This window comes from Gymnoscopelus microlampas (genome assembly GCF_963454915.1).
Source record: "Gymnoscopelus microlampas genome assembly, chromosome: 15".
NCBI classification, from domain to species: domain Eukaryota; kingdom Metazoa; phylum Chordata; class Actinopteri; order Myctophiformes; family Myctophidae; genus Gymnoscopelus; species Gymnoscopelus microlampas.
Window position 1 is genome coordinate 21,267,683 of NC_139952.1, and position 25,117 is coordinate 21,292,799.

The following is a 25,117-nucleotide window of genomic DNA, read 5'->3' on the forward strand; positions in this document are numbered from 1 at the left end:
AAAATATATATTTTGGGCACTCCTCTTTTGTAAATGAAAAAAAAAAAAAACATTGGTCATCCTCTCATCTTTTCTGCCAATGATAGCCTTGAGCAGTGGTTCTCAACCAGTGGTCCGGGGACCACCAGTGGTCCTTGAGGGGGTTCCAGGTGGTCCCCAGCTTAGCTAAATGATGGAGAGTTGGTAACCAAATGGACCCTTATTAGATCTTTAACTCTTGAGAGCGCAAAATGAAACCAAATGGATTATTAAACATCTGCAGTACTTAATCAAATAATTGTTATTTTGATCAATGTTTGCCTGTCATCTCTCCTATGTTACCACATCAATACAGCATGGAATTGTGGACAAAATATCATCCAAGGACAACAAAATATTCTAAGTTTTGGTGGTCCGTGGATCAAATGCCGAGTAAATAATGGACCTTGATATGAAAAGGGTTGAAAACCACTGGCCTTGAGTAAAACGTCACTCACACCTGTTGCATAACTCTTTGTTTATTATGTAGCCTAATGAGATATACTCATATCGTGTTGAACCCTGGCTTTGATTTATGTAGGGGAAGAGCCGGAGACGGGCAAACGTGCTTCTTCGCTGTATGGTTTAACTTTTCAATCACTGTATCCTCCCATTTCTACCTACCTACCGCTGTGCTATTGCCTCATTATTCTGTGTTATTTATCAGGTGGTGTTCAGGGGTGGTATTTTGGTTCCTTTTTGGTTCTATTCATCACCTGCTATTAATAGTATCGGTGGGGAGAGAAAACACGCTTGCTCTCGCACTTGCTCGTGCACGCACACACGCACAGTCACACACACAGTCACACACACAGACACACATACGCACGCACGCACGCGCGCGCACAGACAGACAGACAGACAGACAGACAGACAGACAGACAGACAGACAGACAGACAGACAGACGTCCAGGTTTAAATTGGTGAGTCACTCCATCAGTGAAAACAGTCTTATTTCCAGAGCACGTTTATTTATGAGTTAAGAAACCGCAGAGTCTGACAAACCACTCACTTTGAAACAAGCAGATGACATTCAGTACGCTGGAGATGAATTCAAAGAGACCACTTATTAGAGTACAGTCTGTGTGTGTGTGTGTGTGTGTGTGTGTGTGTGTGTGTGTGGTCTGACTGCAATTCCATCAGCCAGCTGCAGTTTTTAATGCACATTTTGGATTTAATGGAAACACTTGCGTGCTTGCGCGTGCGTGTGAGTGTTTGATTCCTTGTGTCTTTGTGTACACGGTATATACTGTATGTTGTGAATTTACAGCCAGTATAACACCACAAGTTCTAACGTTTATTACACACAGACAATATATACAGTACTGGACATATTTAATAACTTTTCAAAAATAATTTTAAATAGTAGATCGACACGCTCACAACGTGGCACATCGCAACGCGTTGGCCTAACTGTGCACAGCTTGTAGATCTGCTATTTTGAATTATTTTATTATTTTTTTGTGACAGGCCTAATTGGGCACAGGCATCAGTCTGTCTGATATGTCCAGAGATGGCCATGGCGTCAAGTGTATCAGTATGCACTCACGCATGAGAGTGGATCAACACATGTATTTACCGGGTCAAGCAGATAAATGTCACAACAATATATACAGATTATATGCAGTATGTGCGTGTGTGCTTATGTGTGCGTGCGCACGTACACGTACATGCAGTTTGTGGATCATTGGTCATCCCAAAGCAAAACTGTTTGGGTGCTCCGTGTGTGTGTCTGTGTGTGTGTGTGTGTGTGTGTGCGCGTGTGTGTGCGTGTGTGTGTGTGTGTGTGTGTGTGTGTGTGTGTGTGTGTGTGTGTGTGTGTGTGTCATGCTCCTGTGTTGGGCTGACGGACAGTCTACATTCATACTCTTCTCTTTCTGCTCCATTTAGCACTGGGTCCATTCACCACTCACCTTCCCTTTTCTTGTCTCCTTTAAATCTTCGTTTCATCACACTGTCTCACGTGTGACCTCTGCTATTCTTTCTGTGCGAGGGGGAGAAATAGAAAGAGGCTAAACGTTACAGCGGAATTACTGTGAACTGAACAATGTGGGTTTGTTTTGCCGTGTAAGTTAGCTGCCGGAGCCAACTTCAGAATAACAATCATCATGGTCAATTAAATGCCTTGTCTTATGTCAAATAGGGAAAATAGCCGATCCACAAGCTCACGTCTTGCAACGCGACGCGTTATTCGCTTGTAGACTGGTTATGTTAGCCAAAGACATTTGGTGTTGGGGGGGGAAGGAGGTATAGAGCCCTGGGGAACCCGGTCACTTAGGGTTTAACTCATTCAATCCGGGAACACATCTGTGTCATTTTAGATTTGAGCTATTAGCATTATATTATACTTTGGCTATTAAAAAATAGCAGATACTGTATACAAGCTTGTAGCGCTCCCCCGAGTGCCGCGCTATAAGCTTGTAGATCTGCTATTTAAAAAAAATCTTGAACATTTGTGCAAATCTTTGAATACATCTATTTTTTAAACAACATTTTGAACTCAAATCTTTGCTTCTGGAGGTCCCTGGAATAAAATATTTTACAAACGTTCGCTTTAAGAAATATATGTTGAAAGATTCTTTTCACGGTTTTTATATTTTTTAATAGCCAAAGACATCTAAAATGAGAGAGAATGAGATGCGTTCCCGAATTGAATTGGTTAAGGACTATAATGGTGGTCTGGCATGTTTAGCCCACTTTGCATTACTTAGTACTGTGGTTTGTTTGATGTTCAAGGAAACCAGTGGAGTCTGTTCATTTCTTTGCGGTGTGAAAATCAGCTTACAGAGACTTGAAAAGGTGTCAAGTCACGATTTGTTTTCAATTGAAACTTTTGTTTGTTAAAATTCTGTTTGCTTGAAAATTGTTTATTTCCGGTAGCAACACGGTCGTATGATGGTCTATGAATTTGCCTTAAATCTGTCCGTAGAGCCGTGCTGATGCAAGGAGAAAAAGAGGAAGCTGGCCTTATAAAAATAAACCGATTTCATGGCATCAGACCAAGTGATGACACACCGAGTGTGCACGTGTGTGTCTGCTTGCCAGCTGTGTGCACTACTGTGTGTGTGTGTGTGTGTGTGTGTGTGTGTGTGTGTGTGTGTGTGTGTGTGTGTGTGTGTGTGTGTGTGTGGCCTTGTATTTAGTATATTTGAATGGGCCCCACAAGTATTGTAGAATTTGCCATACAGACATTGTAAGGACCATTTTCCTGTTCCTCACAAGATATTAATGTGTAGGTGTACCATGCGTGCGTTTGTGTGTGTGTGCGTTTGTGTGCACGTCACGTGTGGGTGTATCTTGAATGAAACAGCAGCATGCAGGGTAATCTCTCAAGAACAGATTCCGACCTGCGGTGGAATCTGTCGGAGCGGTTCGTCCTAACCAGTGCGCATTGGCTAAAAGTGGGCGTGCCTTCAGATCAGGAAGTGGGCCGCGCTTTACCCAATCAAATGTAGTGGGCGGGATTCACGTGTCCATCCACCATGATCCACCCTCCCCCCCCTCGAAACTAGCCGAAACTAATTTAACAATAGCGTCCTCGGAGCGGACAAAACCACGGAAAGATATTCACATTTTAAATTACTCTTTCATCATAGAAACAAGTGGGCTTATAACCAAAACCATCCATGTTCTCTGGGAGAAGTGGTGTTAGTGTTCCGTGTAGAAATATTGTTAGTGGGAATGAAAACATGGTCGCACCAACCGGAAGTGATGCGCTATAGGCAGACATGAAACCGGTGTTTCCCTGCGCTCTAGTCTAACATTATACTCCTGCCAGACTCCACAGAATATCAGAAAAGCAGAGGTCGCTGTTTTTCATTTTCTGTGGGGTCTGGCTACGCGAGACTACATGCAGGGTGACTCAGGTCAGGAGAGGGCATGTTGGGTTACAAGTTCCTGTTACTATCGCACACACACGCACACGCACACACACACACGCACACGCACACGCACACACGCACGCGCACGCACGCGCACGCGCACGCACACGCACACGCACACACGCACACACGCACGCGCACGCGCACGCGCACGCGCACACGCACACGCACACGCACACGCACACGCACACGCACGCACGCACACACACACACACACACACACACACACACACACACACACACACACACACACACACACACACACACACACACACACACACACACACACACACCGCACACACACACACGTGCATGCACTATACTACTACTGCTGCTGTTTACTCCTTTATCCTCCATCCCTCCCTTCCTCCTCTTTCTCTCTCTCTCTCTCGCACCCTCTGTCACTCTGGGGTTCATCAAAGCCATACACATCTCCTCAAGGACACACTCCCCCCCCCCCCCCCACACACACACACACACACACACACACACACACACACACACACACACACACACACACACACACACACACACACACACACACACACACACACACACTACCCATGCATACATGCATGTTAACGTATAGAAACGCAAGCACTTACACAGACACACAATGCAGTGTCTGTGTGGTATGCAGGAGCTGGCTCTAAACAATAAATACACATTCACATCACACACACTTTAGACAGCAATCAATTGCACACAAGTAGAGTTGATTCAGACAGGGGGATGCAGCAGCAGCCGCTGAGAGCTGTCTGCCATTTCATATTGAACGCACTATAAGTAGGATAGATGCATTAGCCAATTACTTATTTCAATCAAACCCTCCTTTTGACAAGCAATATTTCTTAATCCTTCACTGGACTTCTTCAACTGTTTGTGTTTGTTGCGCCCCCTATGGGCAGAAGTGAAAGCGGTTTTGGAGGTGAACTCTATAGAGGCCCCTCACACGGATTAAAGTTCTCAGTCGCCATGACTGATTTCAGTCATTTGGATTCCATAGAAGCCAGCATGTCTTCTATGAAAGCATGTTGCGCACCGAAAATAGCAGACCTACAAGCTCACAACACGTCGCGCTGCGACGTGTTGTGAGCTTGTAGATCGGCTATTTTCGGTTATTAGTTATTTTAAGATTAAAGAGTATTTGAAGTGATCAAACTAGCAATAGCATACATATGTTTAGGAGCATCTTCCATAAACATGAATGGTCTCAGAAATGTCATAAAGGCAAAGGTTAATCACCTAAAATCTGTGATTTCTTCTACTAATTTAGTTGGCTGTATGTCGAACGGCAGCAACATGGGTTGAGAATGAATGATAATACTTAAACATCATGATTAAACTTTCAGTCGTGAGTTTGTATTTTTGCTTTATTCCATGCCCTCAACATGTGTGGCATGATTGGATGGTGCGTTTATCATATACTGTAGGGCGTTTTTTGTAAGCTATACAAATTTGTGAGGGCAAATACAGGCAAATGGTATGAAATTGTCAAACCCCTGTTTGACCGTCATTGTCACTCACGAGACCATTTGTGCCTAATTTGGTGGGCAAAATCACGTTTTGGCCACAAATAATGACCTTTGTTGCACCCACTATGGGTCTACTACGTGATGTTGCCTTTGGTCCCTCGGTGTGTGATTTACGTCGCAGCGTTCATGATATGTGGCATAATTTGCAAAAACGGACTTCACAAGGCTGACCTTATAGTACCCCGTTAATGTAAGCAACGCAGCTGCAGCTAACACACATAACTTTAATGGTTGTGGGTGTGTTAGATGTGGGTGTGTTAGATGTGGGTGTTCCAGTGTAGTGCAAGCATTGACAATACTATTATTGACTGCTGTCTATGCTTGACATGAACACCCATCGCGCGGGGCACATCTAAATCTAACACACCCATTAATCATCTCATTAGGTGCAGATGCTCTGCTTCATAGCCTGACATGTTTTTCTGATAGTTTATTACACTCAAAACACACACACACACACGCACGCACGCACGCACGCACGCACGCACGCACGCACGCACGCACGCACGCACGCACGCACGCACGCACGCACGCACGCACGCACACACAGAAAGAGAGTGAAGCATCCTGAAGCATCCTGCTTCATTGCCCTGAACAACTCCAAGGCGAGCTCATTAAGGATCCTCTGTGTGCCCGTCTCCATCACCATGACAACCACAGACACCGGCATCATCCCCATTGGCCATGGAAATACAGAGAGAGCAAACAAAAACACTTGATATGATGATGGCTGTGGGGGGAGGCAGATTTCACAAGAGTGCTGAACACTTGAAAAGAGCAACTGAGAGCATTTTTTTTATCATTTAACTTTGTCTTTTATAATTGTGATTTGGCAACACATGCTAATAAAGCAAATTGGAGAGAGAGAGAGAGAGAGAGAGAGAGAGAGAGAGAGAGAGAGAGAGCAAAAGACAGAAACACAGACCGATAGAGATAGAAACGAGAGGCAGGGAGAGGTGAATGAGAACGTTATGCCCGGTTTATACTCCATTGCGCGGCATGTCGCGCATCCTAAAATAGCTAATTTACAAGCTCACAGCGTATAACGCACTGTGACACGTTGTGAGCTTGCAAATCGTCTATTCTCGGTGTGCAAGGCCACCAGCGTGCAGCTAAGTCTTAGTCTAAAGCACCCTTTAGGAGAAGAGTGAGGAGGGAGATGAGAATGACGGGGCCCAGCGTTGCTGCTGCTGCCTATTTATAATCCTGCTCTCAAGAATAGATCCTGTGTGTGTGTGTACGTGTATGGGCCCATAAATATCTGTGTGTCTGTGGTGTGTGTGTGTGTGTGTGTGTGTGTGTGTGTGTGTGTGTGTGTGTGTGTGTGTGTGTGTGTGTGTGTGTGTGTGTGTGTGTGTGTGTGTGTGTGTGTGTGTGTGTGTGTGTGTGTGTGTGTGTGTGCGTGCGCATGCTCGCATTACTATACTTGTGAGAAGTAGAATTTGAGAGACCATCGTTGTGAAGACAATCTTCCTGGCACTCACAAGAGAAATGCTTGTTTTTTAGAGAAAGAAAAGTGGGTCCGGGCGGCTGGTGTAGCGGTCCGGGCACCTAGGCTGCTTATGCAGTCTGACAGCGTGTCGCGGGTTCGACTCCTAATCCCGACGACCTTTGCTGCGTGTCACTCCTCATCTCCTGACAGTCTACTGTATTCTATCAATAAAGGCAGAAAAAGACAAAAACATATCTTTTAAGAAGGCTTACAATTAGGAAAAGATGCAGGTTTAGGGGTTAGGCTTGGATATATGCCTTGCGTCGCATTACGTATGCATTGTGAGCTTGTAAATCGGCTATTTTTGGCTTTAGGTTTAGGGGTACGAACAGCAAACATTTGTAAAAATGGCATCAATAAACTGGGCGTCCTAAAATGTTAAAGTCCTCACAAGTATAGTAATACAAACGCGTGTGTGTGTGTCTGTGTGTGTGTGTGTGTGTGTGTCTGAGTGGCTAGCACCACACTCATCACAAACGCCATGCTCTCTCTCCGGCTGCCATGACAACGTCTAGCCTCAACCCAGACAAAGCCACCTGAGACGGCCGGGCACCATAGAGACAGCCTCATCCCATCATCCATCCCTTCAGCTGGCTGGAACTACATCCAACTATACAGCCAGACAACTATTCCACTGTCTTCTAATGCTAGACAGAGTCTGGAACTATGCCTCCTTAAAGCAGAGAAAGGAAGGTGTCATCTGTTCAATTTCCATTTCTGATGAGCATCAAGCTATAAATTGCTTGACTGTAAAGACCAAACAGAAGCTGGGAAGGAGGTCTCACATCCGCTTTCTCTCACAGATCATGTTCAGAACTTCCATGGCACTAGGGTTGTGATCCTTTAGGATTTTAACGATTCAGGTTCCTTAACGAGTCCCTCTTAACGGTTCGATCCCTTAACGTCCCCCTTTGATATGTAGCCTGGCATGGCCAGACTAATATCACCTCGTAGATATTAGTCTGGAATCTCTGTATGGAACGTGCATTTCCAAGGGGGGCGGATTAAAAAGAATGTAATGCCTCTGGTGATAAACCGGTCCCATATTTGCATACTGGGCCCTGATTGGTCCCCCACAACTTATGAGGGAGTGAAATCCAATCACAACTGTGGTGCCAGACCAAATCTGCCGAGGGCACATCTTTTTTTGCAATGGCAGATTTGTCTGTTTTCCAGGATATTTAATATATACCTCACTGGTTCTCAAAGTAAGGTACAGGGACGCTCTGGGTGACTTGGGGGAGGGGGTTCCAAATGGACCGTTATGCGTGTGTAACTCTTGACAGTGTACAAATGGAACCAAATGGACATTTAGGGATCCACACTCTTTTTATGGTTGTCCTTGAAATTAAAAGGTTTGAGAACCACTGGTTTTGTAAGCACTGCTTACAAAACCAGTGGTTCTCAAACCTTTTAATAAACCTTGTAAACCTTGTAATTCATGTCTGCTTACTAAGCAGACATGAATTCCACACACCAGCTCTGACAGTGTGATAAATCGGTTCCCGGAAAACGGTTCCAAATGTGATGGAACCCGATTCCGGTTCCTCAATGTTGGATTGTTTCCTCCGGTTCCGGATCCCAACCCTATACGACACTCGTGATACATACACTGATTAAGTAAATGAAAATATATATAAAAAAAACAACAACAACATTGTAGATTGGCTATTTTCAGGGATTTAGTGTACATTATTAAAAAAAAGAGCGGGGCAAGTACAGTGTAACTCAGGTCCGTTTTTTACTAGGGTCAAAGTGGTTAACCACTTAAACCCCATGGTTGAGCGGAGTCCCTCAGGGCTCAATACTAGTGTGTTTTCTGTTACTGTGGGGAAAGCTTTCGCAAGAAAATAGCCGATCCTGTGAAAGCTTTCCCCCCCGCAATTTTGGGATGCTGAGTCCTAAGTGGTTAAGTAAGGATTCAGTGGGGGTTCGGTTCGGCGTTTGCACACTCGTTCCTCATTAGCCCGCCACGCCTCTCTCATCACGCGGTTATGAAGTGGTGATCTCTTCTTCCTTCCTATTCAATCCCCTCCTCCTCCTCCTCCTCCTCCTCCTCCTCCTCCTCCTCATCCACATCTGCTGCGCTCTCTCTCTCTCTCTCCCTCCATCCCGTTTCCATGGCGATACTGTCTGCATTGCACCAAGAGCAGCGACCAGCATGTTCATTCGTTTGTAAGCCTTACCCCCCCCTACCCCCCCCCCCCTCCTCCTCCCCCCCGCTCTCTCTTCTCCTGCTTCTCCCTTTTGCTTCAGTCTTCCTCTGTTTACTCACTTTGTCCTCTATTGAGGTCTTGCCCTTAATACCCACCCCCCCCCCGCTCTCTCTCTCTCCCTCTCTGTCTGTTGCTCTTTTACATCTCTCCCCACCCGTGTGTGTGTGTGTGTGTGTGTGTGTGTGTGTGTGTGTGTGTGTGTGTGTGTCTCTCTCACTTTGGTTCACTTCTCACCTCTTTCCTCCACAACAAAACATCATCCGTACGTCCTTCTTTCCATCCATCCATCCGTGCTTCCGTCCGTCTGTCCGTCCCGTCCCCCCATGACCCTATTTAAGCTTCCTAGAATCCTTTGTTTTTTAACTTGAATCCTATCTCCTGTCTCATTTGGCCCGTGTCGATCTCTATGGACCGCTGTTTACTTTCTCCTTGCTCCATCTCTTCTTTTTTTAACCCATTAAGAACTGGAACGCATCTGTGTCACGTTTTGATATGAGCTAAAAAGCATTATTTTACACTTTGGCTATTTAAAAATAGCAGATATACAAGCTCATAGCGTGGCACCGAGTGCCGCGCTACGAGCTTGTAGATCTGCTATTTATGAAAATGTGTGAACATGTGTGCAAATCTTTGAATATATATATATTTTTAAAGCGAACATTTTTTAACTAAAATCTTTGCCTCTGGGCGTCCCTGGAACAAAATATTTTGAGAAGGGGGTCCGCGGTCAAATACATATAATTTTTGGGGTCCTTGACATGAAAAAGTTTGAGCACCACTGATATAGAAACATATGTTTTTTCAGAATACAGTTGGGATTTAGGAGACATGTAGAATCGGCTTCCGGCCTTAATGGGTTAATGAGCTACTGTAGCTCCTTTTCTGCTCAGCTTTGATGTTTAGCAACCTGTTGTGTAAGGCGTAATAAAAACATATTGTCACATCATCAGCGACACTTACTTTTAATGAAATGGAAAAGAGAACCTGTGTTTCAATGGATTCAACGTAGTTATTATTTTAGCCACAAGCTCTTGTTAATACTTTCATTGATTCATTATTTATAAAACCCACAGAGAGGTTTAACCACTTTCAACCTGGCATTATAGGTGAACATTTTTCAAAAGCGAAATCAATAATGGATGAAAATAGCAGATCGACACGCTCATGCGTTGCACGTTGTGAGCTTGAAATTCATCTATTATATCCGTTGTGAGCGTGAAATTCAGCTATTATATATGTACCCTACTTTTGAGCAATACTGTTACTGTCAAACGATGAAGTATAGAATAGGGCATTCATTTATGAAAAAGGAAAAAATATTTCTGCCCGACTGCGATGATGTGATAGATAACTTTCCATCCCCAATTCATGTATCCCAGGCGTGTGTGTGTGTGTAGTATACAATATATATATAGATATAGATAGATGTATCTATAGATATAGTTATGATACGCCATTCTAAGCAAAGGGCGTTTGACAACAGCCTTACATAAGTGGCTGTGTTCTGCTGTGCTAGAAGAGGGGTTTCTTTGAGTGTCAATTAACCCATTAAGACCTGAGGCAGATTATACTAATATCTTCTAAATCCTGACAGTTTTCTGAAAAACCTATGTTGCTATAATCAGTGATTCTCAAACTTTTTCATGTCAAGGACCCCCAAAATGATACGTATTTGGCCGCAGACTCCCCATCTGAAAATAATTTCAAAGAAGCAAAGATTTCAGTTACAAATGTTTGCTTTGAAAATATATAATTGCACAAAATGTCACGATTTTTTTTTCTTTTTGCAGATTTACAAGCTCATAGCGCGGCTTGTATATCTGCTATTTTTGAATAGCCAAAGTATAAAATAATGTTTAAAGTGGTTAAAATAATGCCACAGATGCTTTCCCGGTTTTAAGGGGTTAAAATAGTTTCTGTTGGCTTCCATGCGATGAGTAATACCTCGTCCCTGGAGGAACACTCAACAGAGACGCAGACCTTGTGTCCGCACACACATACTGTAGATACCGGTGGTGGAAAGTAACTAATTACATTAACTCATGTACTGTACTTAAGTACAAAAATGTGGTACTTTTTTTTACTTTACTGGAGTATTTCCAATTTTCAGTACTTTTACTTCTACCCCACTACATTTCAGAGGTAAATATTGTACTTTTTACTCCACTACAGTTATTTGATTTTTGTTGTTACTAGATACTTTGTAGATTTTGATTATTATTACAAAACATACATTAACCACTTCATTTGCATATATTTTTTGGCCATTTGAAAATAGCTGATCTACAAGCTCACATGCGACGTATTGTAAGCTTGTAGATCTGCTATTTTCAAAAGATTTTTATACATTTGAAAACTTGTGAAACGGAACATTCTGCATGATGTGTACTCTACTTTTGGTATCCCTTTTGAATCCCGGACTTTTACTTAACAGAACATTTATACATTGCAGTATTGATACTTTTACTTAAGTAAAGAAATGTGAGTACTTTTTCCACCACTTGTCTAGTGTGTATGAGCAGGTTATAATTAGGTTTATACTGTACAGTCGTTGAATATGCATCATGTAAACTAAACTGCAAATTGTGCCCCTCCCACCACATCCCTAACTACGTAGTTGGTGAAGAGGCTGTGAGTATATAAGGAGGAGTGACGGAGAAACAGCTATATAGCACATTGGTTGGCTATTCAAAAATAGCAGATTATACAAGCTCATGGCGCGTCACTTTGTGCTGCACTATGAGCTTGTAGATCTGCTATTTTTGAAAAATCATGAACATTTGTGACAAATCTTTGAATATATATATTTTTACAGCGGAATTTTTAAATTAAAATCTTTGCTTCTGAGGGGGTCCCTGGAACAAAATGTTTTGATGTGGCCAAATACATATCATTTTGGGGGTCGTTGTTATGAAAAGGTTTGAGAACCACTGATATAGCAACATAGGTTTTTCAGAAAACTGTTAGGATTTAGAAGACATTTGTAGAATCGGCCTCAGGTCTTAATGGGTTAAATCCCATAATATACTTAATTGACCGGTGTCCCCAAGGGGTCTATCCTTGATCCACTCCTTCTTTTCCCCTTTATACTAAAGCTCGTAGCAAAAGGCTGTTATACAAGCTAACAACGCGTCCCAACGCGACACGTTGTGAGCTTTGTATAGCTTGTAGATCCACTGTGAGCTTGTAGATGTGATCGCCGGATGATGGAAGAAAAGAGATTAAAGATGAGGCGGAAGAAATGAGAGAATTATTAACATAGGAAACAGAGCCAAGCACTATCCGTGCACACTGTGAGTGAGTGTGTGTGTGTGTGTGTGCGTGCGTGCGTGCGTGTGTGTTTACGTAAACAACGCACATGTGTGCAGTTATTTACTTGTGTACATGAGTGTATGTGTCTGTCTGCTGTGTGTTGGTGTTAGGTGTGTGTGTGTGTGTGTGTGTGTGTGTGCGTGTGCGTGCGTGCAGCGCGCGCACACACGGATCATTAAGGCTGCTCTGACATTTGGAGAGAACACTGATGAAGCCTCTCTCATTATATGCCTGTAATATAGAATGCTGTTTTTAGAAACGCCGGCTACTCCCACATGCCTATTGGCTGCACCAGTGACGGCAGGCAATCCACCATGCTTAGCAACAGTATCCAAGCGTTGGGGTGCGGGAGACGAGAGAGAGAGAGATCCGCGTCGGTACCTCCAAAACCGGACACCTCTAAATATAGCTGGTGGGGAGATTTGAGGTCATTTTAGAGCAGCGATTCCCAGCTGGGCCGCAAGGATATTGCAAAGTGGGCCCCCAAATAATTGGCAAAACACTAAGACTTTTGATAACATAATATTAACCCACTACGACCTGAGGCCGATTCTACAAAATGCATTCTAAATCAGCAGTTCTCACACTTTCAAGATTTTTCGGAAAATGTTCAAAAATAGCAGATATACAAGCTTGCAGTGACGCGCTGTGAGCTTGTATATCTGCTGTTTTTGAATAGCCAACGCTAAAATCTAAAATGACACAGATGCTTTCCCGGTTTGAACGGGTTAATATAAAAAAGAAAGTAATGCAGATGTGATTTTTTTTCTTTTATTTATTTATTCTTTTATTGTATTTTATAAAAATGTGTTTTCATTGTGATACCTATAAATAAGAAGTCTACTTCGCCGCATGCTCTGAAAATCTGAAAAACGTGGCCCACCCTCCTGACCACTTAACACAGCAGCCGATTTGTGGTGCCACGTTCGCTTTCGAGATGTTCAAGTGGGCACCTGGTCTAGAAAAGGTTGGGAAACACACTGATGTAGAGGGAGTTAGACAGGTGGAAAGCTATTGCTGGCTGGGTATCGTTGTGAACGGGTCTGATCGAGCTCCATTGGTGTTATAGAACAGTGGTTCTCTCTCAACCAGTGGTAAGGGGACCACCAGTGGTCCTTGAGGGGGTTCCAGGTGGTCCCCAGATAAATGATGGAGAGTTGGTAACCAAATGGACCCTTATAAATCTTGAACTCTTGAGAGTGTAAAATGAAACCAAATGGGTTTCATTTTACGCTCTTAAGAATTAAGTTATTGTTAAACATCTGCATTACTTAATTAAATAATTGTTATTTTCATCAACGTTTGCCTGTTATCGCCTATGGCACCAACATCCAACGACAACAAAATATTCAAAGTCTTGGGGTCTAAGAGGCTAAATCTCATCAAACGGTGGTCCGTGGCTCAAATGCCGAATAAACAATGGACCTTCATTTGAAAAGGGTTGAAAACCACTGTTATAGAAGGTGACATGAGCATCTGTGTTTTCACTGGGGATACACAAACACAAAAACAATTTGTCGATACTAAATTGCCGGCAGTTTAGAAAGTCATCAGCCTCCGTCGGTTTCAGTTTCACATCACTTTAAAGGGCAACAATTTCAAGTGCGGCTTTCAAGATGTACTGTGGCAACGGCGAACATTTATTTGTCTGCGACTTTGCTCTGAACTGCATGCCTGACATTTTACAAGCTTAACAATGGTTTTCATTGTCCAGGTTTCAAAAGTGCAAATCTGTGTGGATATGGTATTTTCTGCTTCTTTTTTTAAATGTAATGATTTTTTTTTTAAATATTGTTTTAAAATGTTCACCTATAATGACATGGCCCAAATAGGGACAACCAGGGTTAAAGTGATCAACCATTACGGCCTCTCAGTGTGCCACTGACCATAGGAAATGGTTATCCGAATGGAAGGCAGGATGTCTGTCCATGAGTTAACGTGCCACATGGGACCCTGGCTATTAATTATGACTAGGAAAATAGTCATTTCGTTCAGATGTCATTTCCTCCTGTGTCCTGATTAGTCCTCCTCAACGCAGGATGGTCACTGCAATGATAAAAGGTTAAGAGGTCAAGGTGTGGGGTAAAGCAAGGTCCAGGACAGGTCAACAGGATCCAATGGGTTCCAAAGAGGCCCTTGAGGAGAACTGAGGACGTCCCCAATCTGCTATTATTGTTATTTATTATAAATAGGGATGCCAGTTTTAAAATGATTAATTTCACATTTTTACCCACTAAATATTTTATTTTAGATAAATGACCACAAGAGAATGAACAAGAATTGCAATCAGAGGTGTCAAAGTTATTGCTTTATGTTAGGTGCTTGTAATAATAATCAAAATCTACAAAGTAACTTAAGTTTTCCTCAAAATTGTACTTAAGTACAGTACTTGAATATTATGTACCTTACTTTACACCGCTGCTCTGGGCCTTACAACACACTCAAAGGTCAGCCTCCATGCATGTACTATAACGTCTGCCGGGCTGCAAAGTGACACTCAGCGTGTGGATGTGCACATGGTGCTTTTTGAGAGTGCATGCATGCTGTTTGCACTCAACACTGTTGCTCCGATGCACTAAGGCCTGTGCACTCACGTGCCCCTTTATACACTTGCTGCCAATAGAAGGGGGGGGGGGGGGGGGGTGCGATGGCAGGCAAGGCAGGCTTGTGTATGCTCTCAGTGGTGTAAGTGTGTGTTTACGGTATAAAATGGAGTGGTAATGAAACCAATGATTATGGCTCACTGGGGCTTACACATACATAGACACAAAGCACAGTGACTCACCTCGCACACTCTGTATAGCTGGATGAAACATAAACTGGGATTTTCTGCCTGTTAAAGCCTCTCTCGCTGGGAGGTGCTTCACTAAGAGCTCTCTCGCACACTTTGGCTGGAGGTTGCCAAATTGGTGAGAGCTCTCTGTTTTGCTCTATTAGTGGCGGTAGCCAGATCAGCAAAATGCTGACCCCCCACAAACACACACACACACACACACACACACACGCACACGCACACGCACACGCACACACACACACGCACAGTGAACACCGTAGCCGGCTCTGTCGGCAGAGAAACACAGACTTGCATTGTGTAGAAGGTTGAACAGTGAATTAATCGTATTCACAGGCAATATATGTATCTGTGTCAAGAATGGTGAGCTTCAAGCTATGACAAAAGCACCTTCATGCACTGTGGCACCGATGTGCAACTGCTTTACATCTGAGAGAAAGATCTGGCAGAAAAGAGGTACTGTTTAGCAGTGATTCTCAAACTTTTTTTTAATTTCCCAGTTTGATATGTATATTAGGCCACGGCCCTCCATCTGATGTGCATCTACACTGTAACATCCATAGTGTTCATTTTTCAAAAATAGCAGATCTACAAGCTCATAGCACGGCACTCGGTGCCGTGCTATGAGCTTGTATATCTGCTATTTATGATAATATCTGCTATTTTTTTTTTTAAACTCTGAAGGTGTACAAAAGGAACCAGACGGAGCTATAAGTGTTCATTTGTATTTGTGCAATCTCTTGAGAACGGCAGGTAAAAGCACAAAAAAAAAGAAACAGGCGCAGCCACAGCTGAACACATCGCCGATCTATTAGGCTAAGAATAGAGCAGGATACATAACAGTGTGTGTGTGTGTGTGGGGGGGGGGGGGGGGGGGGGAGTGGGGGGGCTGAGGCGGAGGGAAGGGGCGGGTGGGGCGCTAAGCAACCGAGGGGCTCAGATCGGCACAACATGATAGAGACTCTGAGTGAAAGAGACAGAGGAAGGGGATGGCAGATGAAAGAAGGACGGAGGAAGAGAAATGAGCACAAATACAAGAAAGGTGGGGGTTTGGAAAAGTGGTGGGTACAAAGGAGATGCAGGGGAGGGAACGGCTGGAAGATGAAAAACTGCATTTTTTTTTTTTGGGATGCGAGAGCCAAGTGATCAGTTGTCTGACGCAGATGATGTTTTATTTGACAACACTTCATGGGGGAGGCGAAAAACCTCTTAAAGCGTGTGTGTGCATGAGTAAGGCTTTTACTGGAGTTTTATGTGTCAGGGAGAGACGGTGACTCAATGCTTCAGAGTGTGTGTGTTTGTGCGTGTGCGCGTGCGTGCGTGCGTGCGTGCGTGCGTGTGTGTGTGTGTGTGTGAGAGCACGCAGGGATAAGGTGAGAGAGTGGGTCACCTGATAGTCACCTGACTCACCTCTGTAACACCTGCATACATGGAGTTGGTGTTAAATAATAGCTGTACTTTAAAAAGTAACCCACAGTGCATCGTGATGGATCAAAAATAATCTTAGTTTAAAGATAGAGCCCGCACGCACACCAGCCTATGGTTTAGACTTCTTTATTTAGCAGCAATTAAGAGAACATTTCGATCAATAGTGGATCTCCATCAGGTCAATGTTTTGAATTGAGCAGTAATTAACTGTTCACTCAGGTGAACGCTTCCATAGGGCTGCAGCTTCACAATCTCTGGTTGTGCAGGTGTGATTTTTTTCTTTTCTTTATTTATTCTATTTTACAGCATATTCTAGTTGCAGTTGTTTGCCTATTTTGCTTTTATTATGACTTTTTATACACTTAAAGGTAGGGTAAGTGATATTTGTATTAAAAGGTTAAAGCACTATATTCTGATAGTAATCATTGCTATAGACATAGAGTGTTTGTTCAGTAACAGGAGTCTCCCCGTCTCTCCAGCTCTTTAATAAACAGAAAATACATTTTCAGGTAGGTGACAACATTTCAGCCAATCAGGAGAGAGTATTTATCAGCTTAATTTTTATAAATTTAGAAAATCACTTTTAATTACTCATTGTATTGTTTTTTTTGTTTGGGGGGGGGGGGCTTTTTATGCCTTTATTAATAGTGAAGTGAAGACAGACAGGAAACGGGGAGAGAGAGAGATGGGGAGTGACACGCAGCGAAGGCCGTCGGGATCGGGACTCAAACCCGCAACGTGCTGTCAGGCTACATTGGGGCCTACAGTAGGTGCCCAGTCCGGGCCATTATATTGGTATTGTTGTCACAACATTGAGGAGGAAGCGTAAGAATTTCACCTGCAATGTTGCCACCACAGCTGTATTGTAAATGCATGTGACAATGACATATTATATAGGATATACTAGCATTTTTTTATGCAAAGCGTCCTTGGGTTCATGAAAGGCGCTTTATAAATTCAAGCTATTATTATTATCAGCAGGGTACCCAGAGTTGCATCAGTGAAATAGACACAAACCAACTTTAGTCAAAACTGCTGCCTACCACAGTGCCACTCAGCTTCACAGGTACACTATTCACAGTTATACTCCATCACGCCTGTCAGGAGGAGATAGCCAGCCCCACACAACTGAAATATAGAGATATGAGGTTTCTGCTTTAAAGTGTACTTTCTCTCTTGAAGGCTCTGATCACTCAAGACCTTTCCAACATGCAGTGGTGGAGAAAGTACTCATTTTTTTTACTTAAGTAAAAATATCAATACTGCAATGTAGAAATACTCTGTTACAAGTACAAGTCAGACATTCAAAATGTAGGCTACTTGAGTAAAATTATAAAAGTATTAGCATCAAAATGTACTTAAAGTACCAAAAGTATTCATGATGCAGAATGTCCTATTTCACAAGTTTTCAAAAGTGGTTAATGCATGTTTTGTAATAATAATCAAAATCTACAAAGTAACTTGTAACTTAAGTTTAAAAAGAAATTGCAGTGGAGTAAAAGTACAATATTTACCTCTGAGAAGTAGCTCCCTGCTTCATATCTTTCTCACCTAAGGGGTCCTTGGCCTGAAAAACGTTGAAGACCCCTGGTATAGATCATTTTGTGACTGTTTACATTTACTTAATTATTGAAGCATGAACTGTGGTGTCGCTATTTTGGCAATTTATCTATAAGTAAAGTATATTTGAACATTATTGTTAGCTTGGAGATTAGCAATTTCCGCTATTTGTCACACTACACAGTATATAGAGCTTAGTTATAGTTAAAGGTTAAGCCCTGTCTCTCTCCCCACACACTCTCTGCTGCCAGTGTGCGTATGTATTATGTGCGTGGGCCTTGCATGCGTGCTTTATGACCCGCTATCTTTCACCCAGTGGTGTAAAGTAACAAAGTACATTTACTTAAGTACTCATCTCAGAGGCAAATGTTATTCTTTTACTTCACTACAATTATTTGATACCAATACCTTTGTACTTTTACGCAAGCACATTTTTAATTCCAGACTTTTACTTGTAACAGAGTATTTCTACATTGCAGTATTGATACTTTTACTTAAGTAAAAAATATCAGTACCTTTTCCACCACTGTGTATTTGTTATTGTGACATCTCTATCTGCAGTAGGTACAGTAGTCTCTCTATATTTGTTATTGTGACATATATATATATATATATATATATATATATATATATATATATATATATATATATATATATATCTGCAATAGGTACAGTAGACTCTCTGAGAAAGCACATCTCTATCTGCAGTAGGTACAGTTGTTATTGTGACATCTCTCTATATGCAGTAGGTACAGTTGTTATTGTGACATCTCTCTGCAGTAGGTACAGTTGTTATTGTGACATCTCTCTGCAGTAGGTACAGTTGTTATTGTGACATCTCTCTGCAGTAGGTACAGTTGTTATTGTGACATCTCTCTATATGCACTAGGTGCAGTTGTGTGTCTCAGAGAAAACAGGAGATGTTCCGCTAGTGCAGGGCCGTCCCAGAGGATCATGGGTGAAGATTGCCTCCCCGCTCGAGTGACTGCAATTCAAAATAAATAGTGGAGAGGAGGCTTTTATTAAAGTTCTGCCTGGGAAGGTCTTTCAAATCACCTCCTTGTGGAATGTGAAAAGCATTGAATACCATCATCAAAATCCTTACTGTCTTCAAAAAAGCTTCTATATGGAACTAGCAATGGTTCTATATGTCCCTAAAAAAGCTCCATATGGAACTACTATTTTGCTCTTTAAGTAACACCATGCAGGCACTTTTCTCTGTGTGAATCCCTGGAGGTCTGAATACTGTGCAGATTATTCTTTTTGAATAAAGTCTAATGTAAGACTTGTTGTGGACTGTTGTGTCATTCTCAGACGGTGAAAGAAAGAAGCTTCGCAGCACAATCCGGCGGAGCACGGAGACGGGCATCGCCGTGGAGATGAGGAACCGCGTGACGCGGCAGGGCAGCAAGGAGTCCACCGATGGCAGCACCAACTCCAACAGCTCTGATGGAACGTTAGTGTCCATATCTATCTATCTATATATCTTTCTATCTATCTGTCTGTTACTCCATCCATCCATCCATCCATCTTTTTTTTCATTTGGCCTGCGAACTTAGCTCTTAGCTCACCTAGCTCTGGTCCATAGCGTTAGAAGGAGTTGTTCTTAACGCTATGGTACTTTTGATCCTTTCCCCTCACACCCGCGGTAGCACAGGCAGCACAGCCTCTCGTCTGTAGTAAAACTAAAAAATACACTTTCACTACTCACCAAAACAAAGACTACTTAGTAGGAACACTCTGAGCCCCCCACCTCACGTCTAAAATACACCTTTTGGCCAGAAAAGAAAATATTTCAAAAAATGTTTGGTTACTCCACTGCGCCCTCCACAGATCTGGTCAATGGAATTTTTCTATTGACCAGATTTTTCATGGTGGGGCGCTTCCCACTAAGTAGAGTAGGCTTTCAACTCCATAAAACCGTCTTTATTTAGGTGAGAAGGAAAAGTGTATTTTTTATTTTTACTACAGGCGAGAGGCTGCGCAGCCTGTGGTGCGTGCGCAAAGGCTCGAAAGTCCCATAGCGTTAAGGAGAACTCCTTCTAACGCTATGGACCAGAGCTATGATTCACCCATCTGTCCATCTATCCATCTGTCTACCTATCCATCCATTCATTCATTCTGCTGTTCTCTCTCTTCTCGGTCAGGTTTGTCTTCCCTACCACACGCTTGGGACCTGAGAGCCAGTTCAGCGACTTCCTGGATGGACTAGGCCCCGCCCAGATTGTAGGCCGGCAGACGCTAGCCACGCCCCCCATGGGTAAGACATTAGTAAGGCCTGTAGGATGTAGCAGACATTATCAAGGAACATGGCATGACATTGTGGGCAACGTGTCTTTAGAACATGTATTGCTGGCATATCATTTGATTTAGTTCATCAGCAATGAGACACAGTTTGTTAATTGATTAATGTTGCAGTCATGGTTAAGTGCTGACATTTATCCTGACAGTTCCAAATGGGATATCCACTGCCCTGTCTCCAAAAGATGAAATATTTGAATGTTTGAAATGCAAAGCGGTAGCTGTGAGGATGGAGAAGTGCTTGGAAGCCACACTGTTATTAGACCCTCCTGTCTTGTTTTGTTACGCTTTGTTACATTTGAAATAATGAAGCTAATGCCCTAACTGCTAGATCCCTTTAACCACTACAGGCCTTAATTCAATTACTTTGATAAGCCTTTAAAATATTGTTTGCTGTCTCTCGGACATAAAACCTTGTTTCTCCATATTTCCATATTTTTTTAATGTCTTTTTCATAAATAAATGCCCTAGTTCGTTGTACAAGAGTGTCGCGTACAAGTAGCGATTTACAAGTTCAGTGAGCTTCTAGATCAGCTATTTTCGCCTTTTCACTTTTTTGGAAAGTGGTCAAGTGTGTCTGTGGGTTTTATTAATATCAAACATTGAATCACATTAACAAACGTTTGTGACTAAACAATAACTACATTGAATCCATTGGAACACAGGTACATTTTTTCCTTATCCTGAAAAGTAACATACAAGATTGGACATACAAGGTTTCCACCCGACAGCCACGATATGTAAAGATTGTCATAGTCGTCTACGCTAAAATAAGCAGCATAGAGTTGAAAAGGTAAAGCTTAAGTCTGCATCATAAATCTACGTATCGAGATTCTGGTGTTGTATAGTGGGCACAGACAGAATTGAACATTTCAAACGGTGATGGGGACGTGTCCCCAGTGTTCCCACTGTTAATGACGCCTAGGCAAGGCAGTAGCTTGAAATGGTGCATCTGCTCTGCAGCACAGTTATTCCTGGTTGAGATATAAATCTTTCATTCAAAGGCCATAGTTTGAGAGAAACAGCAGAGCGGAGCGGGCTGTCTTTCCAACCCTGTCTAATAGTGAGAACAGACTTGAAGCTCTGTGCCTCCCTCTGCTGTCCAATGTTGGCATTGGCAGAAGCACAGAAGCACTTTTATGGGTTAAATTTTAATATAATAGGAAGAATTTCACTCGTTGGTGGCTCACATTGACACGTAATGTAACACTAAAATGAATACGACAGAATAAGTGATTCAGAGACACAAAAGTAAAATATTAAGAGGCATTTATCCTTTTAGCTCATATGTCTTATTTTACCTTATGCTGTTTTTCATTTCTGTCTAATTAAGTATTCAATCAATCAATCAAAAGATTTTAGAAATTAGAGGGACGTGTTGAGGGTGCAGACTTCTGTTTTTGCACAATATACAGATGGTCTCTGGAATGTCCGACTGCTTGGGCTGGCATTTACATATAATTATATATATATGGATGCTAATAATACAACAAGCAGTTACCTGAGCTGGCAACATGGTAACTGTGGTGTTTGTGTGTGAACACAGATGTACCAGCATGTTTCAGTAGGATGATGTGCATGTTCTCTCCACAGGGGATGTCAATGTAGGCATGTTAGACCGAGGAGGGCAGCTGGAGGTGGAGGTCAACCAAGCCAGAGCGTTGACACCTAAACCGGGCTCCAAGAACCTACCAGGTATATATGTTCACCTGACTCCAGTCTGGCACTGGCAAGTACAGTGGCTATGAAAATATATATGTATTTGGTTTGGTGTTGTTTTACAATATTGAATCAGTGGATTCCATTACGCTTTAATCAAAAGAAATCCTACTCAAACAAAATCCCTATGGAGAATACAGACCACCTGTGTGCAGGTGATTGAGAGCAGGTGCGAGTTTAAAGGGATGTTTTTTCTATCGATTAGTCACCCCATGGAGACTTAAATTCATGGATATTTTTTAGGTTTTGTCTAAAAAATATCCATGAAGTCAAGTCTCCATGGGGTGACTAATCGATAGAAAAAAAGTATTTTTGGGCGTTCACCACTGTGTCATATATTGGCTGTTTGCAGCAACCTACGTGAAGGTGTATCTCCTGGAGAATGGAGTATGTTTGTCCAAGAAGAAGACCAAAGCAGTGAAGAGGAATCTAGACCCCACCTACCAGCAGGCTCTGTTGTTTGATGAGAGTCCTCAGGGCAAAGTCCTACAGGTAACACACTTGAATCCTCCTCTCCTCTCCTCTCCTCTCCTCTCCTCTCCTCTCCTCTCCTTTCCTCTCTCCTCCTTTGTTTTTATTAACCCATTCAATCCGGGAACTCATCGCTGTCATTTTAGATTTCTTTGGATATTCAAAAATGACACAGATGCGTTCCCGGATTGAATGGGTTAACCCATTTAGACCGGGAACCCCTATACGTAACTATACCTTTCAATCCGGGGACCCCTTTTGGGGTTGTTGTTGCTATGTGCAGTATATACTGTAGCAACATACATGTTTTGTAATTTTAAGTTTTTCAGAAAACTTAGGTCAGGATTTAGAAGCCGTTTTTAGAATCGGCCTCAGGTCTAAATGGGTTAATAACCAGAGGCGTACGCTCATTGGGGCCAACGAGGCCATGGCCCGGTCTGTAAAACCCTGCTCCCCCAGGGGGAAAAAAAATCAAAAAATCAACATAACAACATTAGCAGCTCCTCATCCTATTCTGTTGCAGCCAACCACAGAAAGTCGCCTTTGTTTTCAAATCGGGCTTATTTGCATTCGGCCGAATTGTTAATGAGTGGCCATTAAAAACCGGTTTCCCCGTCAAACCGGTTCTCTTGCCAGGTAAACAGTATAAAGAGGGGCCAGAAATAGCTCCACATTTCATTATTGTTGTGACTTAAGAATCTGGCCAGGTCAACGTTAGAACCCACCATACGCTACTGGGGTTAACAGACCTTTATTTAACCAGGTGAACACAGTCCCTTTCAGATCATAAGCTCTGGCCCAGGGATAGCAGCAATTTCTCAAATTTGGCACAGCAAAGTGCTATCATATGTTTACAAGTGATAGAATATGACCTTCTCACATGGTTTCACACGGTTTCCATTGCAACAGTGCAAGTTATTTGTTATATGAAAGGTCAAAGTTTTGAGAAATGTGTATGTGTTGAATCATGTTTGTTATTTTGCTGTGATATATCTCCAATTTGGCACAGTCAAATGCTATCATATGTTTACCAGTGATAGAATGTGACCTTCTCACATAGTTTCCATTGCAACAGTGAGCAGACATTATGAAGGTATTTGTTAGATGAAAGATCAAAATTTTGAGAAATGTTTGTTTTGAGTCATGTAGGTGATTTACAGTGAGATTTCTCCAATTTGGCACGGTAAAATGTTATCATACGTTTACAGTACAGTTAGTGTTGTAAATGTGTTTCTCACTCAGTTTAGCCTGTCTACAGCTGCTTTTGTCTGGGTCTAACAGACGAATGATATACTCATGGGTGTAGTTTATCCTATAAATAGGAATTTTGGTTTTGGTCAAATATTTCAGTTTGTTTTCATATTGATAGCGACACATAGCAAAAACGTCTTCCGTTGATTTCCGTTTTATTTTCGCTCTTATATCTTCCCCATTTACAAATACGGGACCACTTTTAGGCAGTCATCTTGATTCCCGTGTCACGTTACTCCTCCTCCATCCTTCTTTTCCCTTCCCTGCCTTATCTTTCTTCATTTATTTAATTCCTATGTAACTTTTCAAACCAGCAACACTGTAAGTGTACTTCACAGATCAGATGTGTACTTCTTGCTGCACATGCGAGTGCTGCTCACCATTGTATTGTACAAAAAGCTGTTATGTACAACGGTGTTGTTCAGGACGAGATCTGAGGTTGTCCTCGTTCCCTCGCGCCTTCTCACGCTGCACTACCTCGCCCCTCCTCTAGGTGATAGTGTGGGGCGACTACGGGCGCATGGACCACAAGTGCTTCATGGGAATGGCCCAGATCCTGCTGGAGGACTTGGACCTGTCGGGCCCGGTCAGCGGCTGGTACAAGCTGTTCCCTACCTCCTCCCTGGCGGACCCCAGCATCGGGCCGCTCACCAGACGCCTCTCGCAGTCCTCCCTGGAGAGCTGCGCCACCAGCCCCTCGTGCACCTAGACACAAGACACTCCCACAACGGTAGCAGCCAGACATGGACACACGTACTGTATATACACAAGCCGCTGTATTTGAATTGCAAGACAGGCAGGCGTAGACACACACACGCAGACGCACACACGCACACGCACACACACACAGACACACGCACACGCACACGCACGCACACACACACACACACACACACACACACACACACACACACACACAAACACACACACACACACACACACACACACACACACACACACACACACACACACAAAAGCTATATAAGGCACAAAGTACCTGAATTCAAACACACATTCGACATAACCACCACTGCTGTCATATATCACATATTGTACATTTACACTATACAGACACGATACCCTTCATTTGTCAGTCGCTACCATTAGCTAAACACTGATCTAACACAACTTTAAGTACGTGT

General features: G+C 42.8%; 2 protein-coding genes and 1 long non-coding RNA gene across 3 annotated transcripts in view; 1 reads left to right on the forward strand and 2 right to left on the reverse strand.

Annotated features, from left to right (window-relative positions):
• rims3 (regulating synaptic membrane exocytosis 3) overlaps positions 1-24,684 on the forward strand; it is a gene marked incomplete at both ends in the record, with an annotated part of 33,394 nt that extends 8,710 nt beyond the window's left edge. Inside the window, 5 exons of the mRNA XM_084079997.1 lie at positions 19,548-19,689; positions 20,381-20,493; positions 22,128-22,229; positions 22,606-22,745; positions 24,469-24,684. Coding sequence (XP_083936123.1) covers positions 19,548-19,689; positions 20,381-20,493; positions 22,128-22,229; positions 22,606-22,745; positions 24,469-24,684 — 713 coding nt within the window. The remainder of the gene's footprint in view (positions 1-19,547; positions 19,690-20,380; positions 20,494-22,127; positions 22,230-22,605; positions 22,746-24,468) is intronic.
• The window catches only part of smap2 (small ArfGAP2), a 248,994-nt gene that overhangs the window by 188,704 nt on the left and 35,173 nt on the right, over positions 1-25,117 (reverse strand). The gene's annotated exons all lie outside the window — the stretch shown is intronic.
• LOC311061548 overlaps positions 1-25,117 on the reverse strand; it is a 197,056-nt gene that overhangs the window by 110,090 nt on the left and 61,849 nt on the right. The window lies entirely within an intron of this gene.